The following is a 21,518-nucleotide window of genomic DNA, read 5'->3' on the forward strand; positions in this document are numbered from 1 at the left end:
AACCTTTCCAGCAGACAACAAAATGAACGAGAACATGTCAGCTTGGCGAGCAATTCAACAACCTCAGAACTAAGTTTTGGGTACATCACCTCTATTTGCCCCAGAAAATGTACAATTTGATTTGATGTATCATCACATGTACCGAGATACAGTGAAAAGTGTTGTTTTGCATGCTCTATGGACAGATCATACCATGCAAAGTAAATCAGGTAGCAGAATAGAGTGCAGAATACAGTGTTACAGCCACAGAGAAGATGTAAAGAGAGATTAACATTAACGTTTGAGAGATTCGTTTAAAAGTCTGATAAAAGTGGGGAAGAAGCTGTTCCTGAATCTGTTCGTACATGTATTCAAACTTCTATATCTTCTGCCTGATGGAAGAAGGTGGAAGACCGTATAACAGGGGTGGGAGGGGTCTTTGATTATGTCAGTTGTTTTCCTGAGGTGACAGAAAGTATAGATGGAGTCAATGGATGGAAGGTTGGTTTACGTGATGGACTGGTCTGTGTTCATGACTCTCTGTAGTTTCCTGTGGTCTTGGAAATAGCAGTTGCCATACCATGCTGTAATGCACCCAGTTAGGATGCTTTCTATGGTGCATCTATAAAAATTGGTAAGAATCTTTGTGGACATGCTGAATTTCCTTAGCCTCTTAAGGAAGTAGAGGTGTTGTTATACTTTTGAAGTGGGTGGACCAGAACAGATTGTTGGTGATCATCACTCCCAGGAACTTGATACTCTGGATCATCTCTACCTCAGTATCATTGATGCAGCCAGGGGTGTGACCTCCACTCCACTTCCTGAAGTCAATGACCAGCTTCTGTGTTTTGTTAACGTTGATGGAGAGATTGTCTTCTTTACACCATGCCACTAAGTACTCAATCCCTTTCCTGTATTCTGTCTCATAGTTGTTTGAAATCCAACCTACAATGGTGGTGTCATTAACAAACTTGTAAATGGAGTTGGAGAGGAATTTGGTCACACAGTAGTGAGTGTATAAGGAATACAACAGGCAGCTGAGTATGCAGCCTTGCAGGGCACTTGTGTTGAGAATTATCATGGAGGAGGTGTGGTCACCTATTCTTAGTGGTTGCCATCTACAGGTCAGGAAGTTGAGGATATAGTAACAGAGGGCGGAGTTGAGACCTATATCTCAGAGTCTGGAAATGAATTTGTTTGGAATTATGGCGTTGAAGGCGAAGTTGTAGTTAATAAGTAGGAGCCTGACATAGGTATCCTTGCTATCCAGACAATCCAGGGATCAGTGTAGGGCCAGGGAAATGGCTTCTGCTGTGGACCTGTTATGTCAGTAGTCAAATCACAAACAATCAAAGCAGTCTGATAGGTTGGAGTTGATGGGAGCCATGAGTAACCTCTTGAAGCACTTCATAATTACGGATGTCAGAGCCACTAGGCAGTAGTCATTGAGGCATACTACATGATTTTTCTTTGGCACTGGGATGATGGTCGTCTTCATGAAGTAGATGGGGACTTCAGATCGAAGTAAGGAGAGGTTAAAGATGTCAGTGATACTATCATCAACTGGTCTGCAAAGGATCTGAGTGCACAGCCAGGCCAGTCGCTTTCTGTCAAGGCTGATTTAATGTCTGCAGCGGTGACCATGGGTGTGGATGCATCTGAGGCAGTTGGGACAGGTGACATCATTTCACTGACCTTCTGTTCAAAGCGAGCATAGAATGCACTGAGCTCCTCAGGTAGGGATATACTATCACCCACAATTCTGGTCAAATTAGCTTTGTAACCCATTATATAGGTTAAGTCTTGCCACAGCCGATAAGTGTAAATGTGGTTAGTCTGGGTCTCAAGCTTAGTTTGGTACTGTGCTTTGGCATCTCTGATGGCCTTGTGAAAGTTGTACCTGGATTTCCTGTATATGTCAGGGTTGCCTGACTTGAATGCCTCAGACCTGGATTTCAGTAGGGAGTGGATCTCTCCGTTCATCCATGGTTCCCGGTTGGGGAACATTCGTGTTAACTTCTTCGGCATGCAGTCTGCTACACACTTACTAATGAAGTCTGTAACAGTGGTGCCATATCCATTTAGGTTGGTTGCTAAGTTCTTCAATATGGGCCAGTCCACTGACTCTAAGCAGTCCCATAGAAGATTTCCCATTGCCTAGGCCAATATTGCCCTCCTGTATGAATAAAATGTGTGAATGAAGGGAAGAAAATCTGAAAAGGATAATCAAACCTGGGAACTCTCTGGCTCATGTGGTTTAATGAGCTGAGTTGTTAAAAAAAGTTATACCAGAGCAAAAAATAAATAACAGGAAAGCTACTAAGAATTTATTGACACAAAAGATTGCACAACTAAAGGGAATTGTAAACGAAATAAGCATGCTCAAGCAAGTAAAAATCTGCTATGACGTTGAGTTATAACTGATGAGGTATTGTTTATAGTTAGCAGAGTTGATTACCTGGTGAGACTTTGCTCTAAGATCAAAGATTCCATAGAAGTGAATGAGAAGAGGGAGCTACTTGTTCTTGGATCAATTTTTGTTTTCCTTGCCCAAAGCTGAATTTGAGGATAGGAATCTCTGCCAAACGTGGGCAGCAGTTTCTTTATACGCTTCTGAACCTTGTCTTCAGACTGAAATGTGGGCTGGAAGCCTGAACTGTGAGAAAAATGTTAAGTGGGATTCTCCAGAGTGACCCATTTATGGCTAGAAGTGTGAGCTCACCATTTACTTACGAAAGGATGGTAAGCTCTCAAATCTGGGTGCCAATTAAAGACCTTCTGGTTTGAAAGCAGTAGTGGCAGCTAAATGAGGGAGAGGGTGTATACATACTCCCTCTATAACAGCCTTAAAGATTAAATGAAAATGGCTTTTGCAGCCAGACACCACTGCAGAGAGGTGGCATAGTGCTAATGTCACTGAACTAGCAATCCAGAGGTTCAGGCTGACATTCTGGGGACATAGATTTGAATCCCATGGTGGCAAATGGTGAAATTCAAATTCAATAAACTGGTATAACAAGGTGTAGAGCTGGATGAACACAGCAGGCCAAGCAGCATCAGAGGAGCAGGAAGGCTGATGTTTCGGGCCTAGACCCTTCTTAAGGAAAAACAATAAACTGGTCCCTGTCAACTCCAGGAACCTGAAGGCAGAAAGGAAAATCCCAGTTGGCCTCAAATAAATAAATCTTAATAGGCTACCTGTCATAGCCCTTCCAGATCTAGCCTCAGCTAAAAGCCGTGGAGGAGTGGCAAGAAGCCATGGAAAAGGCACTTTTTAAAAAATATCTACTCAGCTCTTATCAGCATCAGCAGCACTTAAAGTCAAGCCTACTGTTTCTATATAACAATGAAAATAAACTAGCAATCTCCTGTGCTTTCCACAAATAATTCGTTTTGCGTTGTATTTTTTCCATTTACACCGTGGTACTGGTACTGGTGAGATTGCTCTAGGTAAAAAGTTGAATGATGGTAAATTATAAAATCCAGTTATTTATGATGCAATACATACAAAAGAGGCATACTTTTCCTGATTAAACACAGAGCATACCAACTGTATGACAGTTTACCCATGCTATTGTCACTGTATAGACGGTATGCAGAATACAGATGGTTTAAAACTGCAACTCTTGCAGATGAACAGGACTACTTTTGATATCTACGCCATCCACCAACGCATGCATGGTTTCTCCCACTGTTGATGCCATTGTCATGTCCCTGCTTCCTACCCCTTGCGAGACACTAGTGGTGGGAGAAATCACACGTGTGTCAGCAAATGGAATGGATGTTGATTGGACATGCGCAACTGCTCCTGCCTAGTGATAGAAGATGACACAAAGCTGCGTAGAAGGGTGAATTGTGAGGAGGAGGAGGATGCTGAAATACTTCAGTGCAATTTGGACAATTTGAATGAGACAAATAGAAGGCAGATGAAGTATAATGTGGAAATATGAGATTATCTACGTTGGTAGCAAAAGCAGACAGGCAGATTATTATCTGAATAGTAATAGATTGGGAAAGGAGGATGTGCAACAAGACCAGGGCGTCATTGTGCACCATTTGCTGAAAGTTCACAAGAGGATTTGTGTATAGGAGCAGGGCTACCTTGCTGCAATTGTAGAGGGCCTTGGTGAGACTACACCTAAAATATTCTGTGCAGTTTTGGCCTCCTTATCTGAGGAAGGATATTCTGACTATGGAGAGCACATAAGTAAGATTTACAGACTGATTCCTGAGATGGTAGTGTTGAAACAGAGAGACCTAAGGGTACAGGTACATAGTTCTTTGAAAGAGGCATCTCATGTAGAACAGGGGAGTTAAGGTGTTTAGCACACTTGTCTTCATTGCTTATAGCATTGAGTATAGGAGTTGGGATGCCATGTTACTGTAGGACTGTTGAAGTACTGTGTATAGTGCTAGTTGCCCGGTTATAGGAAGGATATTATTAAATTGGGGAGGGTTCAGAAAAGATTTACAAGATGTTGCCAAGACTGGAAGGTTTGAGTTAGAAAGAGATGCTGGATAACTGGGGCTTTTTCACTGAAGCGTAGAAGGTTGAGGGGTAACCTTATAGAAGTTTATAAAATCATGAGGGCACCGATAAGGTGAATAGCAAAAGGTCTTTTCCCTACCGTAGGGGAGTTCTAAACCAGAAGGCATATTTTTAAGGTGAGAGGAGAAAATTTTGAAAGGGACCTGAGGGGCAACATTTTCACACAGAGGGTTTTCTTATGCAGAATGAACTGCTAGAGGAAGTGGTAGATGCAGGTACAGTTATAACATTTAGAAGACATTTTGACAGGTACATGAATAGGAAAAGGTTTAGAGGGGTAAGGGCCAAATGCAGGAAAATTGGCTTAATTTAGTTGAGAAATTTGGTCGGCATGGACAAGTTGGACCGATGGGTCTGCTAGTGTTGTTTGACTGTATGATCCTATGGCAGGACTATTACATGAAGAGACATTGTATCATTTCGGACTAGCCTAACATCCTTCCTCAGATAAGGAGGTAAAAATTGTGCAGCTGTGCTCTCACCAAGGTCCTGTACTATTGCAGCAAGGCAGCCTTGCTCCTGTAAACACATCCTCTCACTGTGAAAGCCAACATACCATTTGCCTTAGAGATAGTAGGAACTGCAGATGCTGGAGAATTTGAGATAACAAGGTGTAGAGCTGGATGAACACAGCAGGCCAAGCAGCATCAGAGGAGCAGGAAGGCTGACGTTTCGGGCCTAGACCCTTCTTCAGAAATGGGGGAGGGGAAGGGAGTTCTGAAATAAATAGGGAGAGAGGGGGAGGCTGATAGAAGATGGATAGAGGAGAAGATGGGTGGAGAGGAGACAGACAGGTCAAAGAGGCGGGGATGGAGCCAGTAAATGTGAGTGTAGGTGGGGAGTTAGGGAGGAGATAGGTCAGTCCAGGGAGGACGGACAGGTCAAGGGGGTTGGAAGAGGTTAGAAGGTAGGAGGTGGGGGTGGGGCTTGAGATGGGATGAGGGAATAGGTAGGAGGAAGGACAGGTTAGGGAGGCGGGGACAAGCTGGGCTGGTTTTGGGATGCGGTAGGGGGAGGGGAGATTTTGAAGCTTGTGAAGTCCACATTGATACCATTGGGCTGCAGGGTTCCCAGGCGGAATATGAGGTGCTGTTCCTACAACCTTCGGGTGGCATCGTTGTGGCACAGCAGGAGGCCCAGGATGGACATGTCGTCTGAGGAATGGGAGGAGGAGTTGAAATGGTTCGCGACTGGGAGGTGCAGTTGTTTAGTGCGAACCGAACATAGGTGTTCTGCAAAGCGGTCCCCAAGCCTCTGCTTGGTTTCCCCGATGTAGAGAAGGCCACAACAGGAACAGTGGATGCAGTATACCACAATAGCAGATGTGCAGGTGAACATCTGCTTGATGTGGAAAGTCTTCTTGGGGCCTGGGATGGGGGTGAGGGTGGAGGTGTAGGGGCAGGTGTAGCACCTCCTGCGGTTGCAGGGAAAAGTGCTGGGTGAGGTGGGGCTGGAGGGGAGTGTGGAGCGGACAAGGGAGTCCCGGAGAGAGTGGTCCCTCCGGAAAGCAAATAAGGGTGGGGAGGGAAAAATGTCTTTGGTGGTGGGGTCGGATTGCAGATGACAGAAGTGTCGGAGGATGATGCGTTGGATCCGGAGGTTAGTGGGGTGGTATGTGAGGATGAGGGGGATTCTGTTTTGGTTGTTATTGCGGGGATGGGGTGTTAGGGATGAGTTGCGGGAAATGCGGGAGACACAGTCGAGGGCATTCTCAAGGTTGCGGCCCTTGAAAAACGAGGACATCTGAGATGTATGGGAGCGGAATGCCTCATCCTGGGAGCAGATATGGCGGAGGCGAAGGAATTGGGAATAGGAGATGGCATTTTTGCAGGAGGGTGGGTGGGAGGAGATGTATTCTAGCTAGCTGTGGGAGTCGGTCGGCTTGAAATGGATATCAGTTTCTAGGTGGTTGCCAGAGATGGAAATGCTTAGCCGATCTCGTCCTCACCCTCACCGCTTAGCCAAACTCATCCTCACCCTCAACAACTTCTCTTTCAATTCCTCCCACTTCCTACAGACAAAGGGCGTGGCCATGGGTACCCACATGGTCCCAAGCTATGCCTGCCTCTTTGTAGGTTACATGGAACAATCCCTCTTCCGTAGCTACACTGGCCCTAAACCCCACCTCTTCCTCCGTTACATTGATGACTGTATCGGCGCCACCTTGTTCTCCCACAAGGAGCTCGAACAGTTCATCCACTTCACCAACACCTTCCACCCCAACCTTAAGTTCACCTGGACCATCTCTAATACCTCTCTCTCCTTCCTGGACCTCTGTTTCCATCTCTGAAAACCACCTGGAAACTGATATCCATTTCAAGCCCACCGACTCCCACAGCTACCTAGAATACACCTCCTCCCACCCACCCTCCTGCAAAAATGCCATCCCCTATTCCCAATTCCTCCGCCTCCGCCGCATCTTTTCCCAGGATGAGGCATTCCACTCTCGTACATCTCAGATGTCCTCATTTTTCAAGGACCGCAACTTCCCCCCCCCTCAGTGGTCGAGAACGTCCTCGACCGTGTCTCCCGCATTTCCCGCAACTCATCCCTCACACCCACTGCCCGCAATAACAACCAAAACAGAATCCCCCTCATCCTCATGTACCACCCCACCAACCTCCGGATCCAACACATCATCCTCCGACACTTCCGCCATCTGCAATCCGACCCCACCACCAAAGACATTTTTCCCTCCCCACCCTTATCTGCTTTCCGGCCGATACAGTCATCAATGTGACGGAGGAAGAGGTGGGGTTTAGGGCCAGTGTAGCTACGGAAGACGGATTGTTCCACGTAACCTACAAAGAGGCAGGCATAGCTTGGGCCCATGCTCTCTCCGGGACTCCCTTGTCCGCTCCACACTCCCCACCAGCCCCACCTCACCCGGCACTTTTCCCTGCAACCGCAGGAAGTGCTACAGCTGCCCCTACACCTCCCGCCTCACCCCCATCCCAGGCCCCAAGAAGACTTTCCACATCAAGCAGATGTTCACCTGCACATCTGCTAATGTGGTATACTGCATCCGCTGTTCCCGTTGTGGCCTCCTCTACATCGGGGAAACCAAGCGGAGGCTTGGGGACCGCTTCGCAGAACACCTACGCTCGGTTCACACTAAACAACTGCACCTCCCAGTCGCGAACCATTTCAACTCCCCCTCCCATTCCTCAGACGACATGTCCATCCTGGGCCTCCTGCTGTGCCACAACGATGCCACCTGAAGGTTGCAGGAACAGCACCTCACATTCCGCTTGAGAACCCTGCAGCCCAATGGTATCAATGTGGACTTCACAAGCTTCAAAATCTCCCCTCCCGCTACCGCATCCCAAAACCAGCCCAGCTTGTCCCCGCCTCCCTAACCTTTCCTTCCTCCCACCTATTCCCTCATCCCATCTCAAGCCCCACCTCCATCTCCTACTTACTCACCTCTTCCCACCCCCTTGACCTGTCCGTCCTCCCTGGACTGACCTATCTCCTCCCTAACTCCCCACCTACACTCACCTTTACTGGCTCTATCCCCGCCTCTTTGACCTGTCTGTCTCCTCTCCACCTATCTTCTCCACTATCCACCTTCTATCTGCCTCCCCCTCTCTCCCTATTTATTTCAGAACTCCCTTCCCCTCCCCCATTTCTGAAGAACGGTCTAGGCCCGAAACGTCAGCCTTCCTGCTCCTCTGATGCTGCTTGGCCTGCTGTATTCATCCAGCTCTACACCTTGTTATACCATTTGCCTTCTTCATTGCCGGCTGCACTTGCATGCTTACTTTCTAATGTTTCTACAATGCAGTAGCAAAACAACTTCACTGAAGACTAACTAACCTAAACTGTGTATGTGTAGCTAATGAATTAGCGAGTGAAATAGAGAAATATTAAGTACTTACTCTTCAAGCACTTTCAACCTTTCTCCTTTTTTGAAGTTCAAGTCATCTATATGGTTTCCATCATAAGGATACAAAGCAATAACTATTTTGCCATCAGTCTCTGCCACATAAATGTAGAAGGCATGATGTTAATTTGAGTGCAAAATCAAAACAGAATGAATGTGTTTTTGTAATTATTCAAAGGTCTTTGTCAGTTTACCTTCAAATTTCTGAAACTTCTGGCCAGGTAATAGATGAGAATCCTGGTTTGAACTCTGAAACAATCATATTTAAGTAGTCAATGATGTAAATACAAAAATATACATCATAACCTCATTTACATAACAATCCTCCTGATCCAGAATCACATTGATTCAAAAAGTAAATATTCATTAGCTTTATTTCAATACATTGCAAGTTACAATCTCCCTACAAGCCCTAGTTACCATTAAAAATGAAGCATTAAAACATATGGGAGCACAACTGCAGATGCACAGGCTTAACCATTTTATCCATGTTGCATGTTGTAATTCAGCTGTACTTTATCTTTGCCATTTCCCATATGTAATACGCAATTCACTTTGGACAAGGCAGCTCAGGAAGAACATTTCAGCCTTGAAGAAAGTCTAGTACAGATTCAATAAAATAACACGGGGCTTAGCAGGTTCAGGCCTTGTTGTATACATATGGCTTGTATTTCCTTGACTATGGAAGATTGAAGGGTGATCTGACTGAGGTGAATAAAATGTTAAAAAGGATTTGATGATGTAAATATAGAGAAACAATTTCTTCTGTTTGAAAAATCAAAAACACAGTAACATAATCTTGAAATTAGACTATTTCTTTCTGTCGGAAAATCAGGAAGATATTTTTATATTAAGGATAGTGGAAATCTACAATTGCCCAGCAAAAGACTGCGGATGCTGGAGCACTTTAAGACAAAGAGCAATGAACTTCAGTTTCATGGAGACTTCAAGGACACGGATTCGAGGCAGTTAAATAGAGTTGAATGAATAGATCAACCATGATTGAACTAAATTTTAGAACAAGTTCAAGAGATTGAAAACCTACTTCTGTTTTATAGTTATTTAGGGAAACGAGATGCCAAGCCACAAAGAAAAAAGGTCCCCAATCCAAATGCTGGAGGAGAATGATGTAGTCAATTATTCCAAAGGCTGCAGAAAGGTCACGGGGATGTAATTTATAACTGAGCTTAGGCAGTATCACTGTTGAGGCAGAAATAGAAACCAGATTGGAACATTTTAAACATGGAGTCATATGAACAGAATAAGATGACAATTTATCAAAATTATTTGGTAGACAAGAATGGACGTCAGTAGTGGAAGTTAATTTGTAAAAGCAGATGGATTGAGATTGATTACTTAATAAGAAGGAGGGACAATGGTAGTTTCAAAATCCAAGGATGGGAATCATCTCTGAGTAACAGTTAGCAAGGGGACAAAGGAACAAAGTGTTATGGATGTGATGGACTTAAATTAAGGAATGAAAGGAAACAGAGAAGGAAACAAATTTGAGCTGAGGGCATTGAGCTTTGAGGAGAGGAATATTTTAAGATGTAAAATGACTGTTTAATTTGATGTTCACAACATTTATTTAAAATAAAATACAATGGCCGCTATTGGTGATAAAAAATTGATTGGTAAATAAAATAAATCTGACAATCAGGAGTTTTAGATCATAGAATTGTAATCAGGACATGCTTTTGTAATAGATATCATGCATGTATCCAGCTTTGTGCCATGAGGATTTCCCTTCATTTCACTACTTACTGGCACTTGTGTATTGGATGTGGGATCTCGCACATAAATAGTTGGTTCAGATTTACGTACTGGTTTTTCCTTCAATTCCTTTGGCTCTTCAGTGGAGTTCTTTGACTTTATACATCCCATATTTTCTGTAAAAAACAACGTATTGTTAAAATTCTATAAAACTAATTCTTGTGCTTATTACAAAATTGCTATGTACTCAACAATGATTCTAAAAAGGTTTATTATCACTCTTCCAAGAACACTTTGCAGATGATATTTGCTTTGGTCAGTCATGGAACTCCAAGGGAAAATGAAATTAAATTGAAGTTAAATAAGTTACTAGGCCACGAATGCCCAAAGATCAATTTTACCTGTGTTTCTATCTTAAAGACACTTTACTTAAAATGTGGGGAACCAAAGGTTTACCAGCTACAATTATTCAAAAGCTTTTCCTGAGTCTGAGTCTATCAGCAGCAAGGGTGGGAGAGAAATGACCTAATTGCAGGAGCAATTAAAATCTTCCACATGTACTTACACCACAGGTTGTAGGCTGGATAGAAATTTAAACCACCCGAGAGCCACCTGTGAGACAAGCTTGTTTTAGGAGGTGGACAGGAAAGTGGAGTTGAGGCCACAATCAGATCGATAATAATCTTATCAAATGGCAGAGCAAGCACGCAGGGTTGAATGGCCTACTCCTGAGAGGCTTAAAGTGGTGTGGTTGACTTTCAAAATTAAATTTACCTGTAAATATTTCACATTGCATTGGTTTAATTTCATGTGTGCATCATTCATTTATTGAGACCAGCTTAGTCAGAGTGTTGGACATACTGGCATGTCTCATATTTGGCACATATTAATATTTACAAGAAAGTTAGGACATTTGCTTTATTGTAGATAGAGTCACAGTCATAGAGTTGTAGAGCCTGGAAACAGACCCTTCGGTCCAACTCGTCCATGCCAACTAGATATCCTAAATTAATCAGGACCAGTCCTAACGAAGGGTTTCAGCTCGAAACGTTGACTTCCCTGCTCCTCGGATGCTGTCTGACCCGCTGTGCTTTTCCAGCTTCACATTTATTGACTTAGGTTATTCACCCTATCCATGCCCCTCAAATGAAACAATGTTGTGCTTTTTAGGAACACTAAATTTTCATAGTGTCTGGTGTGGTATTTGCCACTCTATGGGACAATGCTGAACTTTCTGGCTCAGCTAACCCTCCCAAATATGCATTTTAAATGGTACTGTCCATTTTAAATGCTAGCATAACTGAAATGTCATAGGTGAATTCAAATCCCTATAAGGAACATTACATGGACACACGTGGACAGCTTGACCTCCACCTTTTAAGCATTTAATTTTCTAACCTTCACTGATATTCCCCACTCCTACGTCGCACGCCCCTCTCCCCCACACCACACCCACAATGCTATGCCATTCTCACCTCATTCTTTCAGGCCTTTGACTGCACTGTCTGCCATTCTCTGGATCCTTCTGTCAGTCCTCTATACCCACTCCAGAATCTCTTCTCACCACTGATTTATCCTTGCTGACCCCAAGCCTCCAACAAAGACTTAATTCTCTTGATCACCTCCTCTGTCCTTCGGAATTAAACAAGGAAAACCACTGACTTTACACACAATTGCATAAAGTCGGCTGGTGCAGATCACTTTTACATGGTCATGAATTGGGTGCCACGCGATTCTCCTACACTGCTGACATTATCTTCTGGATAGGACTTTATTAAAAACTATTTCACATGAAGAATATTCACGACATACACAATGCATAAGTATGAACCTACGGCAGACTGTATAATGCTCGACCCTACAACATGATGCTGGATTTATCTTTGTATTTCATCTCTTGTTGTCAGGAAATCAACTTTTTGCATCCCACCAAGTTAACTCAGGACAGCATGGTGGCTCAGTGGTTAGCACTGCTGCCTCACAGTGCTTAGGGGCCTGGGTTGATTCCCACCTCGGGCAACTCTGTATGGCGTTTGCACATTCTCCCCGCATCTCTGTGGGTTTCTGCCATTTGCTCCGGTTTCCTCCCACAGTCCAAAGACATTCGGGTTAGGTGGATTGGCCGGGCTAAGTTGCCCATAGTATTCAGGGATGTGTAGATTAGGTAGGTTACATGGAAAGAAGGTAGGGGGATGGGTCTGGGTGGGATGCTCTTCAGAGGGTCGCTGCAAACCGGTTAGGTCGAAGGGCTTGTTTCAACACTGTAGGGATTCTATGATTTTATGAACTCACCCTTCTCCCACTTTTGCAGACTCCATAAAATCTAGCACTTCCCTGTTCAACGTTTCAGTTGTAATTCGTTGCACATTAATCAAATTTAAAGTATATTTGCAAATGAAGAAGTCAGTACTTAAATTATAAGATATATTCGGGATAATTATTTTCCCATTCTCGGCCTTGATGCTTCTGAATTGACATTAATTAAAAACATTCGCGCTTCCCATTGATGCGGCCAAAGTTGGTATGTGCTGCAAAGGGAATAGCACCATATAGCTGTAAAATCAATGGACAGCCTTACTCCTGTCCCGGAGGATAGTGATCTCATGGAAAAATGTGACAGCTTAAAGTTGGTGCTATAATAAAAACAAAATTCTGTGGATACTGAAAATCTGAAACAACACAGAGAATGCTGCAGAAACTCATAGGTTTGGTAGCATCTGTCGAGAGGAAAAAAAGAGTTAAAGTTTCAAGTCCAATATGACTGTTCTTCATAATTGGAGTCAATGTTGTGCTGTTGCATTCCTTTAAGCAAGTGCTGGACCTATTTCTACCTGGAGGAATGCAGATCAGCTCATAAAACATGTAAATAACATAAATCATGTCCAATATTCTCTTCTGTATAAATATCGATTGCTTATATATTTTTTCCCCAAAGACGACTTTTTGAAAGGAGCACGGTAGGGTGAGAGGAGAATGTGTACATTTTGCAGCAAAACTTATCATAACTATACAGAACAGGTTAGATCAACCAGTAAAAACCAAGAAAGAACTATTGATGCTGTAAATCAGGAACAAAAACAGAAGTTGCTGGAAAAGCTCAGCAGGTCTGGCAGCATCTGTGAAGAAAAATCAGAGTTAATGTTTTGGGTCTGGTGACCGTTCCTCAGAATGTTCACTCTGATAGATCATTCAGTAGGTTATTTCCTGTCTGTCTTTTTTGTATGTTTGTACATCTGGAGCTTGATTTTTCTTTTGCACAGAATGAATGCTGGAAAATATAAGTGCCTAAACACAATGTCTTGAATTTGCACACTTTTAAAATGGGGAAGTCACAGGCAGCAAGCTTTGAAGATGTCTATTGAAATGAGATATATTCCAACTTATTAAAAGTTGAAGCTCATTCCTTCCTTCAAATTGAAGCAATAATGGTCAACAGTCTCATTCCAGGCCCTATAACATTACCACTTTGTAAATCACAGCCCAAAGAAGGAAGAGAGGTTGGAGTTTTATTAACACACCAACTGGAAAATCATTATAGGGAGGAAATCAACATCACACTCCTGCTGCTGGAGACACAAAGGTCAACTTGGATGGAATGGTTTAAATAACAGACCCTGGCAAACAGCCCTGGACTGGAAACAAAAAGAGAAATGATTCAAGACAGTTAACAGTACTGAAAAAGGACATTAATGCCAAAATTTAGCAAATGAGCCCATAAACATGTGGTTCATTTCTTTTTGAGCAACGTGAATAATGCTTGCTTCAACCGTTAGCAAGCAAAATGTCAGTGAAATTGTTATTTGTATCTTTTCTCTGCTCACCAACCATTTCTATTTGCATTCAAAATGATTGAAGAATTACATTCCACAAGACCGGGGCCCTGACTAACTCCCTTAGCTGGCAGAATTGGGGCATAGAGGGGTTAAAATAAAGCCAGACATTTACTCCTTTTGATTTCTTAGTGAGTCCAGATTTTAAGCTGCTCAGAAGAAAGCACCAGGACCTCTAAATATCCAAACGCCCAGGATCCAGAGGGTAGACAGAAAATGGCAGGAAAGTACTCTGAAAAAGGCAACATCCTTTCTCTCTCCCTCCATGTAAGAGAAGTAACAAAAAATTTGGAAGATATTAACTATCCTCACTCACCATTTGCCTAGATGCCACTCCCTCCAACCAGTGACAGACACTGAACAGTTTTGTGCCAACTGCCATGTGTCTGCAGTAAAAAACAGAAAGGACTTGGAAAGAATACGAGAGATAGCGAAGTGAACAGCAAAGATGATTACATCAGAGTACAATGGGATTTTGATCAGATGGGCCAATGGGCCAAGGAGTGGCTGATGGAGTTTAATTTAGATAAATGTGAGGTGCTGCATTTTGGAAAGGCACATCAGGGCAGGATTTATATAATTAATGGTAAGGTCCTGGGGAGTGTTGCTGAACAAAATCACCTTGGAGTGCAGGTTCATAGTTCCTTGAAAGTGGAGTCAAGGATGCAGACAGGATAGTGAAGAAGGCATTTAGTTTTGGTTGCCGTTAGTGGTCAGTGCATTGAATGTAAGAGTTTGGAAGTCATGTTGCGGTTGTGTAAGACTTTGGTTAGGCCACTTTTGGAATACTGTGAGCAATTCTGGTCTCCCTGCTTTAGGAAGGATGTTGTGAAACTTGAAAGAGTTCAGAAAAGATTTACAAGGATGTTGCCAGGGTTGGCGGGTTTGAGCTATAGGGAGAGGCTGAATAGGCTAGGGCTATTTTCCCTGAAGCATTGTAGGCTGTGTGGTGACCTTATAGAGGTTTATAAAATCTTGAGGAGCATGGATAGGGTAAATGGACAAGGTCTTTTCCCCAGGGTGGGGGAGTCCATGGGTTTAAGCAGAGAGGGGAAAGATTTACAAAGGGATCTAAAGGGGCAACTTTTTCACGCAGAGGGTGGTGCATGTATGGAATGAGCAAGTGGTGGTGGCTGGTACAATTACAACATTTAAAAGGCATCTGGATGGGTATATGAATAGGAAGGGTTTACAGGGATATAGGCCAAATACTGGCAAATAGGACTAGATTTATTTAGGATATCTGGTCAGCATGCACGAGTGGACCGAAGGGTCTATTCCCATGTTGTATATCTCTATGACTCTATCAGAAGGACTTGGAAGAAGCAAAAAGATGTCTCATTGAATCTTGTGGACTGATGGTATTAAACTGCGATTCCCTCCTATTTTTTTTCTTCACCCATAACATTTGTTTTATTTTTGTTGTCTGTCTGCATGGGTGAAAAAGGGCTTAAGAAGGCATAGAGTTTAATTTTAGAAGACTTACAATTTAATAATTCATATTTTGTTTGCTTGTGGTTAGAACTGATTGATCTGTTGTAAATTTGAGTTTCTTGCTCATTCTGGAAACGTGGTCAGTAATTTCTGTTAACCTGAGATCATCAGATGGGGCAATTTGATTAAATCTTTAACTTGCATGACAACTCAGGAATAGCGAGCTTGAGCATCAGTGCTTTCCCAAATGGATCATCGCAGGAGTTAAATAGTAGAGTTGGCTGTGGAATTGAGAGAGGACAGGTTGTAGGAAAATAAGAGAATGTCTTTTTAAAAAAAAGACACAAGATCTCCGCATCCAATTTGAACAGACAAATAAAAGGTGCAGTTTTACATTTTCATCGAAATGATAGAACTTCCAACAATGCAACAGACCCTTTCACCAAATTTACATTTTATGTTGAAGTCTTGGAATGACGTTTGAACCAGCTGATTGAGACATTTGCTTTTGTTTAAGAATTAAAGATCTGAATAATTTCTTTAATTATCTATGGTGCAACTGGAGATTCAAAAGTTTACTTGTACTAGAGGACAATGCACCAAGCAGACAGATCTCCATAGGGAAGGAAGTTTCAAACCTTAAGTTAAACAGATATTGGAATATCTCAATTAGAAACTAAAACTCTGAAAATGCATCTGTGTGAAGCATTCCTGGACCAGACTCTTCACACCTTGATTTTCTATTTGACAGTGAGCTGAGCCCATATCTGTTAAATTACAAGAAGGACCAGGAGGCTGAAATTTTAAACAGCAGAAGCTTTATTATGGTGCCATTTACTCTGCAGGCAGCAAGGTCAGACTAAGCTATTTTCCACCCAAAATAGCCAATAATGTAATTATTACATGACATGATTGGACTGAAAGTGATAATCCAACATACTTATACAAATATAAAACAATATCCTCTGTTACAGTGTCTGGTCTACTTCCAACTTGTTCATATTAACTGACCTTCCACCCGCAACCCTTCATAATACTTAGGTATCCAAACATGCATTAAATTCTTTTCTCCCCATACCTTAGTGTGTCTACATGGCTTACATTGAACTAGAACTGACCCACAAAGTTCAAACTCTTGTGTGGAAATTCTTCATTGATCTCATGACTTCCTGGCCTGGATCTTTGTCAATCATTTGGGAAACAGAACTTGTTTCCAGATTCCCACCCTCATTTCTGTTTTCAAAAATTTTTGCTGGTGTGAGAAATGAGTGTGAACAGTAGCACATAAAGAGCAATCCTGCCATTGTTGCTGCTTTGCAGATGTGGGACATTTAAGCCTCTACACAATTTTACTGGAACTGAGCACCTGCAAAGAAGTATAGTTTAAACCTTTCAGAACCACAGAGGAGCCTTTAGTTCAAGTGGACAGCTTGAAACAAAAACAAAAACATCCAATTAACATTCCCATTGAAACATGTTAGCCTTTTATTTTCTCAAGACTGTCAATCAATCACAGTTATTCACAGTCTCTTCACTCCCACAACAGCGATAAAGACCTCTCGTCCTCACCTACCACCCTACCAGCATCCGCATCCAAAAGATATTTAACCGCCATTTCCACTACCTCCAGACAAATATTCTCCTTCCCTCCCTTGTCAGCCTTCCACAGGGACTGTTCCCTCCAGGACACCTTGGTGCACTCGTCCTCCACTCCCATAGTGCATTCTTATGCAGTCGTACAAAGTGTAACACCTGCTCATTGACTTCCTCCCTCCTCACTACTTCCAGGCACACCTTCCAGGTGAATATTTACCTGCAATTCACTCAATCTAGTCTGCAATTCATTGTTCACAATGTAGTCTCCTCTATACTGGGGAGACAAACTGCAAACTGGGCAACCACTTTGTAGAACACCGACAATCTGTCTGCAAAAATGAGCCTTAGCTTCTGGGTTGCCTGCCATTTCAACACACCTCCTCCTGCAGTGGTCCAATAATGCTCAGCACAAGGTGAAAGAACAACATCTCATTTTCTGCTGGGGAACTATGCAGTCGTTTGGACTTAATATCAAGTTCAACAATTTTAGGGCTTGAACACCTTGTCCCATGCCCTTACGCCCTCCCTACATATGAGGTGTTGTCATCACATGGGCTGCAGCACAAACAACCCATTGGCAGTTACTAATGGTCCCCATTAACAGCAATCGATTCTCCCAGGCTGACTTTTACCGATTCTTTTGTCCACCCATTGTGGGCTCCATCTCCACTTATTGTTCCCCCTCCTCACACCCCTTCCTTAGCATATATACCAACATTTTCCTAGCTACAATAAGTTCTGAAGAAAGGTCACTGAACCCAAAACATTAATTCTGCTGTCCCTCCAAAGATGCTGCCAGATCTGCTGAGTTTTCCCAGCAATTTCTGTTTTTGTTACAGCAATTCACATTATTTGTCAGGAGTTTTCATCCACTGTAGACTTCTTAAATCATGTCTAAGTAAACACGCAGGAAGGGAGAAAAATTCTTGAAAGAAATAGCATGTTACTGTAAGGTAATAGATATGTCAATTATACAAAGTTTTCCCTCCCTGCGGCTGTGTAACAGTTGGCTTGCTGAGATCCAAGTGGAGCAGCCCATTCTTGGAGCTCAGCCAAGTATTTATATTGAGGCTATCTGAAAGAAAAGCTTTTTTTTCCTCTTCATCAAACCTCTTTCATCCCAGCATTAGTAGCATTGCTGTCAGTTGTCCGGGCCAGAACCATTGGAATTCTCTCCGCCACCTGTCCGCATTTCAATTGTTTTCTAATCCTTTAATGTTTTGTTCAAAACCAAACTCTGGTCCCCTTTTCTGATACCAAGATACTAATTCTAATTCTAATACTAATACCTACTGCCAAATTTTGTCTGATAATATTCCTGCCTGGGAAGTTTTAGTATGTTACAGATGTTGCATAAACACACATCATCATAAAGACAATAGTGCCAAATAATTTTAGAACAAAACTAATCAGTTCAATTACAATAAAAAAAAGGAGAGACTCAACCCAGACATGCTCATCTAATATAGGGGCTTCAGAAGATGTAGAACCAGTTTATATTTAGCGCCTCTGGACTGAAAACGCATGAGGATTATCACAAATCACATGAATAAAATGAAACAACCAGTTATAGATAAAGTTCTTAGGATCCCTACAGTGTGCAAATAGGCCATTTGGCCCAACAAGTCCACACCGCCCCTCTGAACAGCATCCCACCCAGACCCATCCCCCTACCCTTTTCCTGTAACCCTGCATTTCACATGTCTAATCCACCTATTTACACAGGCTTGGACACTGTGGGCAATTTAGCATGGCTAATCTACCTAACCTGCACATCTTTGGACTGTGGGAGGAAACCGGAGCACCCGGAGGAAACCCACACAAACATGGAGAGAATGTGCAAACTCCACACAGACAGCTGCCAGAGGGTGAAAGCAAACGCATATGCCTGGCACTGTGAGGCAGCAGTGCTAACCACTGAGCCACCGTGCCACCTTATAACAAACCAGAATTTCCAGATGGAGTTATTTTGTAACTATATCCATTCCCTCTATCTCATCAACTTCTTTTTCAATTGTTTAACCATGTACATGTTAAATGAAGATATCAAATTAGATTTTATCAGCTCTCTGGAAAAAGGTTAAGAGACAAAAGATCTCAAAATGGCAGTGGAAGGTTTTAGGAGGACATCTGGGCATCATGCTGTCACCCGGATATTCTCAGGAGGGGGAGTATCAGCCAGTTAGTCACTCAGTGACTGGAGGTGCGCAAACAATTATTATCCCCAACTGAGAGCTACATCTTGCCTCACCAGCACTGGGAGGGGTCACCAGCACATAGGAAAACCACCAGGTAAACTTTGGAGCCTCCTAATGGGTTTATGAAAGGGATGGAAGGTCCCTGATGTGTTGACCACACCCGGTGACTATGTGACTGCTACTAGGGAGTGTATCCCAACTAGTCCCACCCCGGCACGTTAATCGTTTAAAAAAAAATTCAGCTTGCCTTTGAGGGCAGTTCAATGTGGAAATCTCTCTTCTGCCTGTAGTATCAGCAGTGGCTACATCTATCAGCGATAGTATATATCTATCTAAGATATATTGATCTCTGATTGCTCTGGCAGCCTTGAGAGATGGGCGGCCATCCTCATTTGGATTGTTGCCCTAGCAGTGGCCTCATAATTGACCACTGGTAAAATGCCACACAGGATCCCTGCCTCTTGCCTAAAGGGTTAGGGACCCATTCTTGGTGCCAGCGGTCGGACTATTTAGCTTTTTAAAAATTTCTAGCTACAGGGTCTGACTCTATAGCATTTTAGTAATGTATCCGATTAATATTTTGTGTAAAATAAAACATCAAGGGTTGTTTGACTAACCTTGGATTTTTTTTTTGAGGAAACAAAATTTCAGTTAAACCTGAATAGGTCTTATGACATAATAGTGCCACATGATAGTAACGGTAAACCTTCAAAAGGCCTTCTGGAAATGATACAAAAGACTCTGTTAGCAATTAAGGTATGTGGATATCAACACATAAATGCAGATTCATTGATGGTAATGCTAATGCTATTGAACTTCAAGAGAGATGGTCATTATTTGTCACTTAAAATGGGACTGTAATGAGATCAGGAGCTGAAAGGGCTTGGTGGAACCCAAACTGAATGGCAGTAAGCAGATCATTGCAGAGCCAATACTGCTTGACAACATTGTCGACACTCCCTTCCAACACTTTGATAGGGTGGTAATTGGCTATGTTGGATTTGTCCTGCTTTTTGTGGACAGGATATATTTGGATTATTTTCCATTCTGATGGGTAGATACCAGTGCTGTAGCCGCACTGAAATAGCTAGGGTCCAGTAAACTCAGGAGTACAATTCTTTAGTATTTTGCCAGAATACTGTTAAAGACTATATCCTTTGCAGTATCCAGTAGCTTCAGCCATTTCTTGAGCTTACGTGGAGTGAATCAAATTAAAGACTTATGTTTGTGATGCTGAGGACCTCAGGAAGAAGCCAAAATGGATCACCCACTAGGCAATTCTGAGTGAGAATGGGTGTAAATGCCCCAGTTGTGACAGCGTATTAAATCTCATTCAGCAGAAATGGTTTTAGATTCTTGAGTACTTACTCTGAAGAGGCTGATGGCAGCAATGATTTGCTTATGAATGCTTGATTCTCTTGAGTAACTGGTGTTATACAAAGTGAAAAAAAACACATTCTAAACCTGTAGACTGTTTAAGGGGTCTCATTTCTTTGGAGTTGGAGCTCCATGTTCAAATCCTCTATAATGTAAAACAAGAAGTGGCTAAGGAGAAGGAAGCTGATGTTGTTCTTGCTATTGCTCATCTTTTTCCATATCAGAGGTCTGATGTAGACTTGCATAAGCTGATCCCATATTCATAGAATAGATCATAGAATCCCAACAGTGTGGAAACAGGCCCTTCGGCCCAACGAGTCCACAGCGACCCTCAGAGCATCCCACCCAGATCCAACCCCGCTATAACCCACCTAATCTACACATCCCTGAACACTATGGGCGATTTAGCATGGCCAATCCACTTAACCTGCACATCTTGGGACTGTGGGAGGAAACTGGAGTACCTGGAGGAAACCTACGCAGACATGAGAGAATGTGCAAACTCCACACAGACAGTCGCCTGAGACTGGAATTGAACCTGGGTCCCTGGTGCTGTGAGACAGCAGTGCTAACCACTGGGCCACCGTGCCATGTGCCGTGAAGGTTGACAAGCAAGCAGTGCAAGGTGACAGAAGTATAAGAAAAGTGAACAGATTTCCAAGGATTTATTAAACATGTACCAAGCAACAAGAAATACTCAGCGAAAGTGTTGTTAGCAGTAGCATTTCACCTAGGCATGGCTGCAGCTTTTCAGTTCGCTGTTTGAAGGCATCTCAGCTTATCAGTTTCACTGAAAACACTTCCTGCTTCACTCTCATCTGGTGAATTCCAAATTGCTCTGCACTCTTTTTTTCCCAAGTCAAAGGTCAGAGTGAAATGCTCAGTAAATCTCTACTCACCTGCAAACCCACCCAGTCATAGGAGTGATTATTCAATGTTCTGATTCAGATTTTATT

At 42.8% G+C, this 21,518-nt stretch overlaps 1 protein-coding gene across 2 annotated transcripts in view; it reads right to left on the minus strand.

The window, feature by feature from the left end:
• Nucleotides 1-21,518, minus strand: part of lyn (LYN proto-oncogene, Src family tyrosine kinase) — a 98,526-nt gene that overhangs the window by 70,057 nt on the left and 6,951 nt on the right. The window contains exons 2-4 of one of the 2 annotated variants that reach the window (XM_048595688.1): nt 10,239-10,303; nt 8,609-8,663; nt 8,410-8,509 (exon numbers count right to left, since the gene is read on the minus strand). In XM_048595688.1, the coding sequence (XP_048451645.1) occupies nt 8,410-8,509; nt 8,609-8,663; nt 10,239-10,298 (215 nt within the window). In that variant the 5' untranslated portion in view covers nt 10,299-10,303. Of the gene's footprint in view, nt 1-8,409; nt 8,510-8,608; nt 8,664-10,178; nt 10,304-21,518 lie in introns of both variants that reach the window. The other variant, XM_048595687.1, reaches the window with a different exon arrangement.

The sequence above is a fragment of the Rhincodon typus genome, chromosome 4 (genome assembly GCF_021869965.1).
Source record: "Rhincodon typus isolate 14 chromosome 4, sRhiTyp1.1, whole genome shotgun sequence".
NCBI lineage: Eukaryota > Metazoa > Chordata > Chondrichthyes > Orectolobiformes > Rhincodontidae > Rhincodon > Rhincodon typus.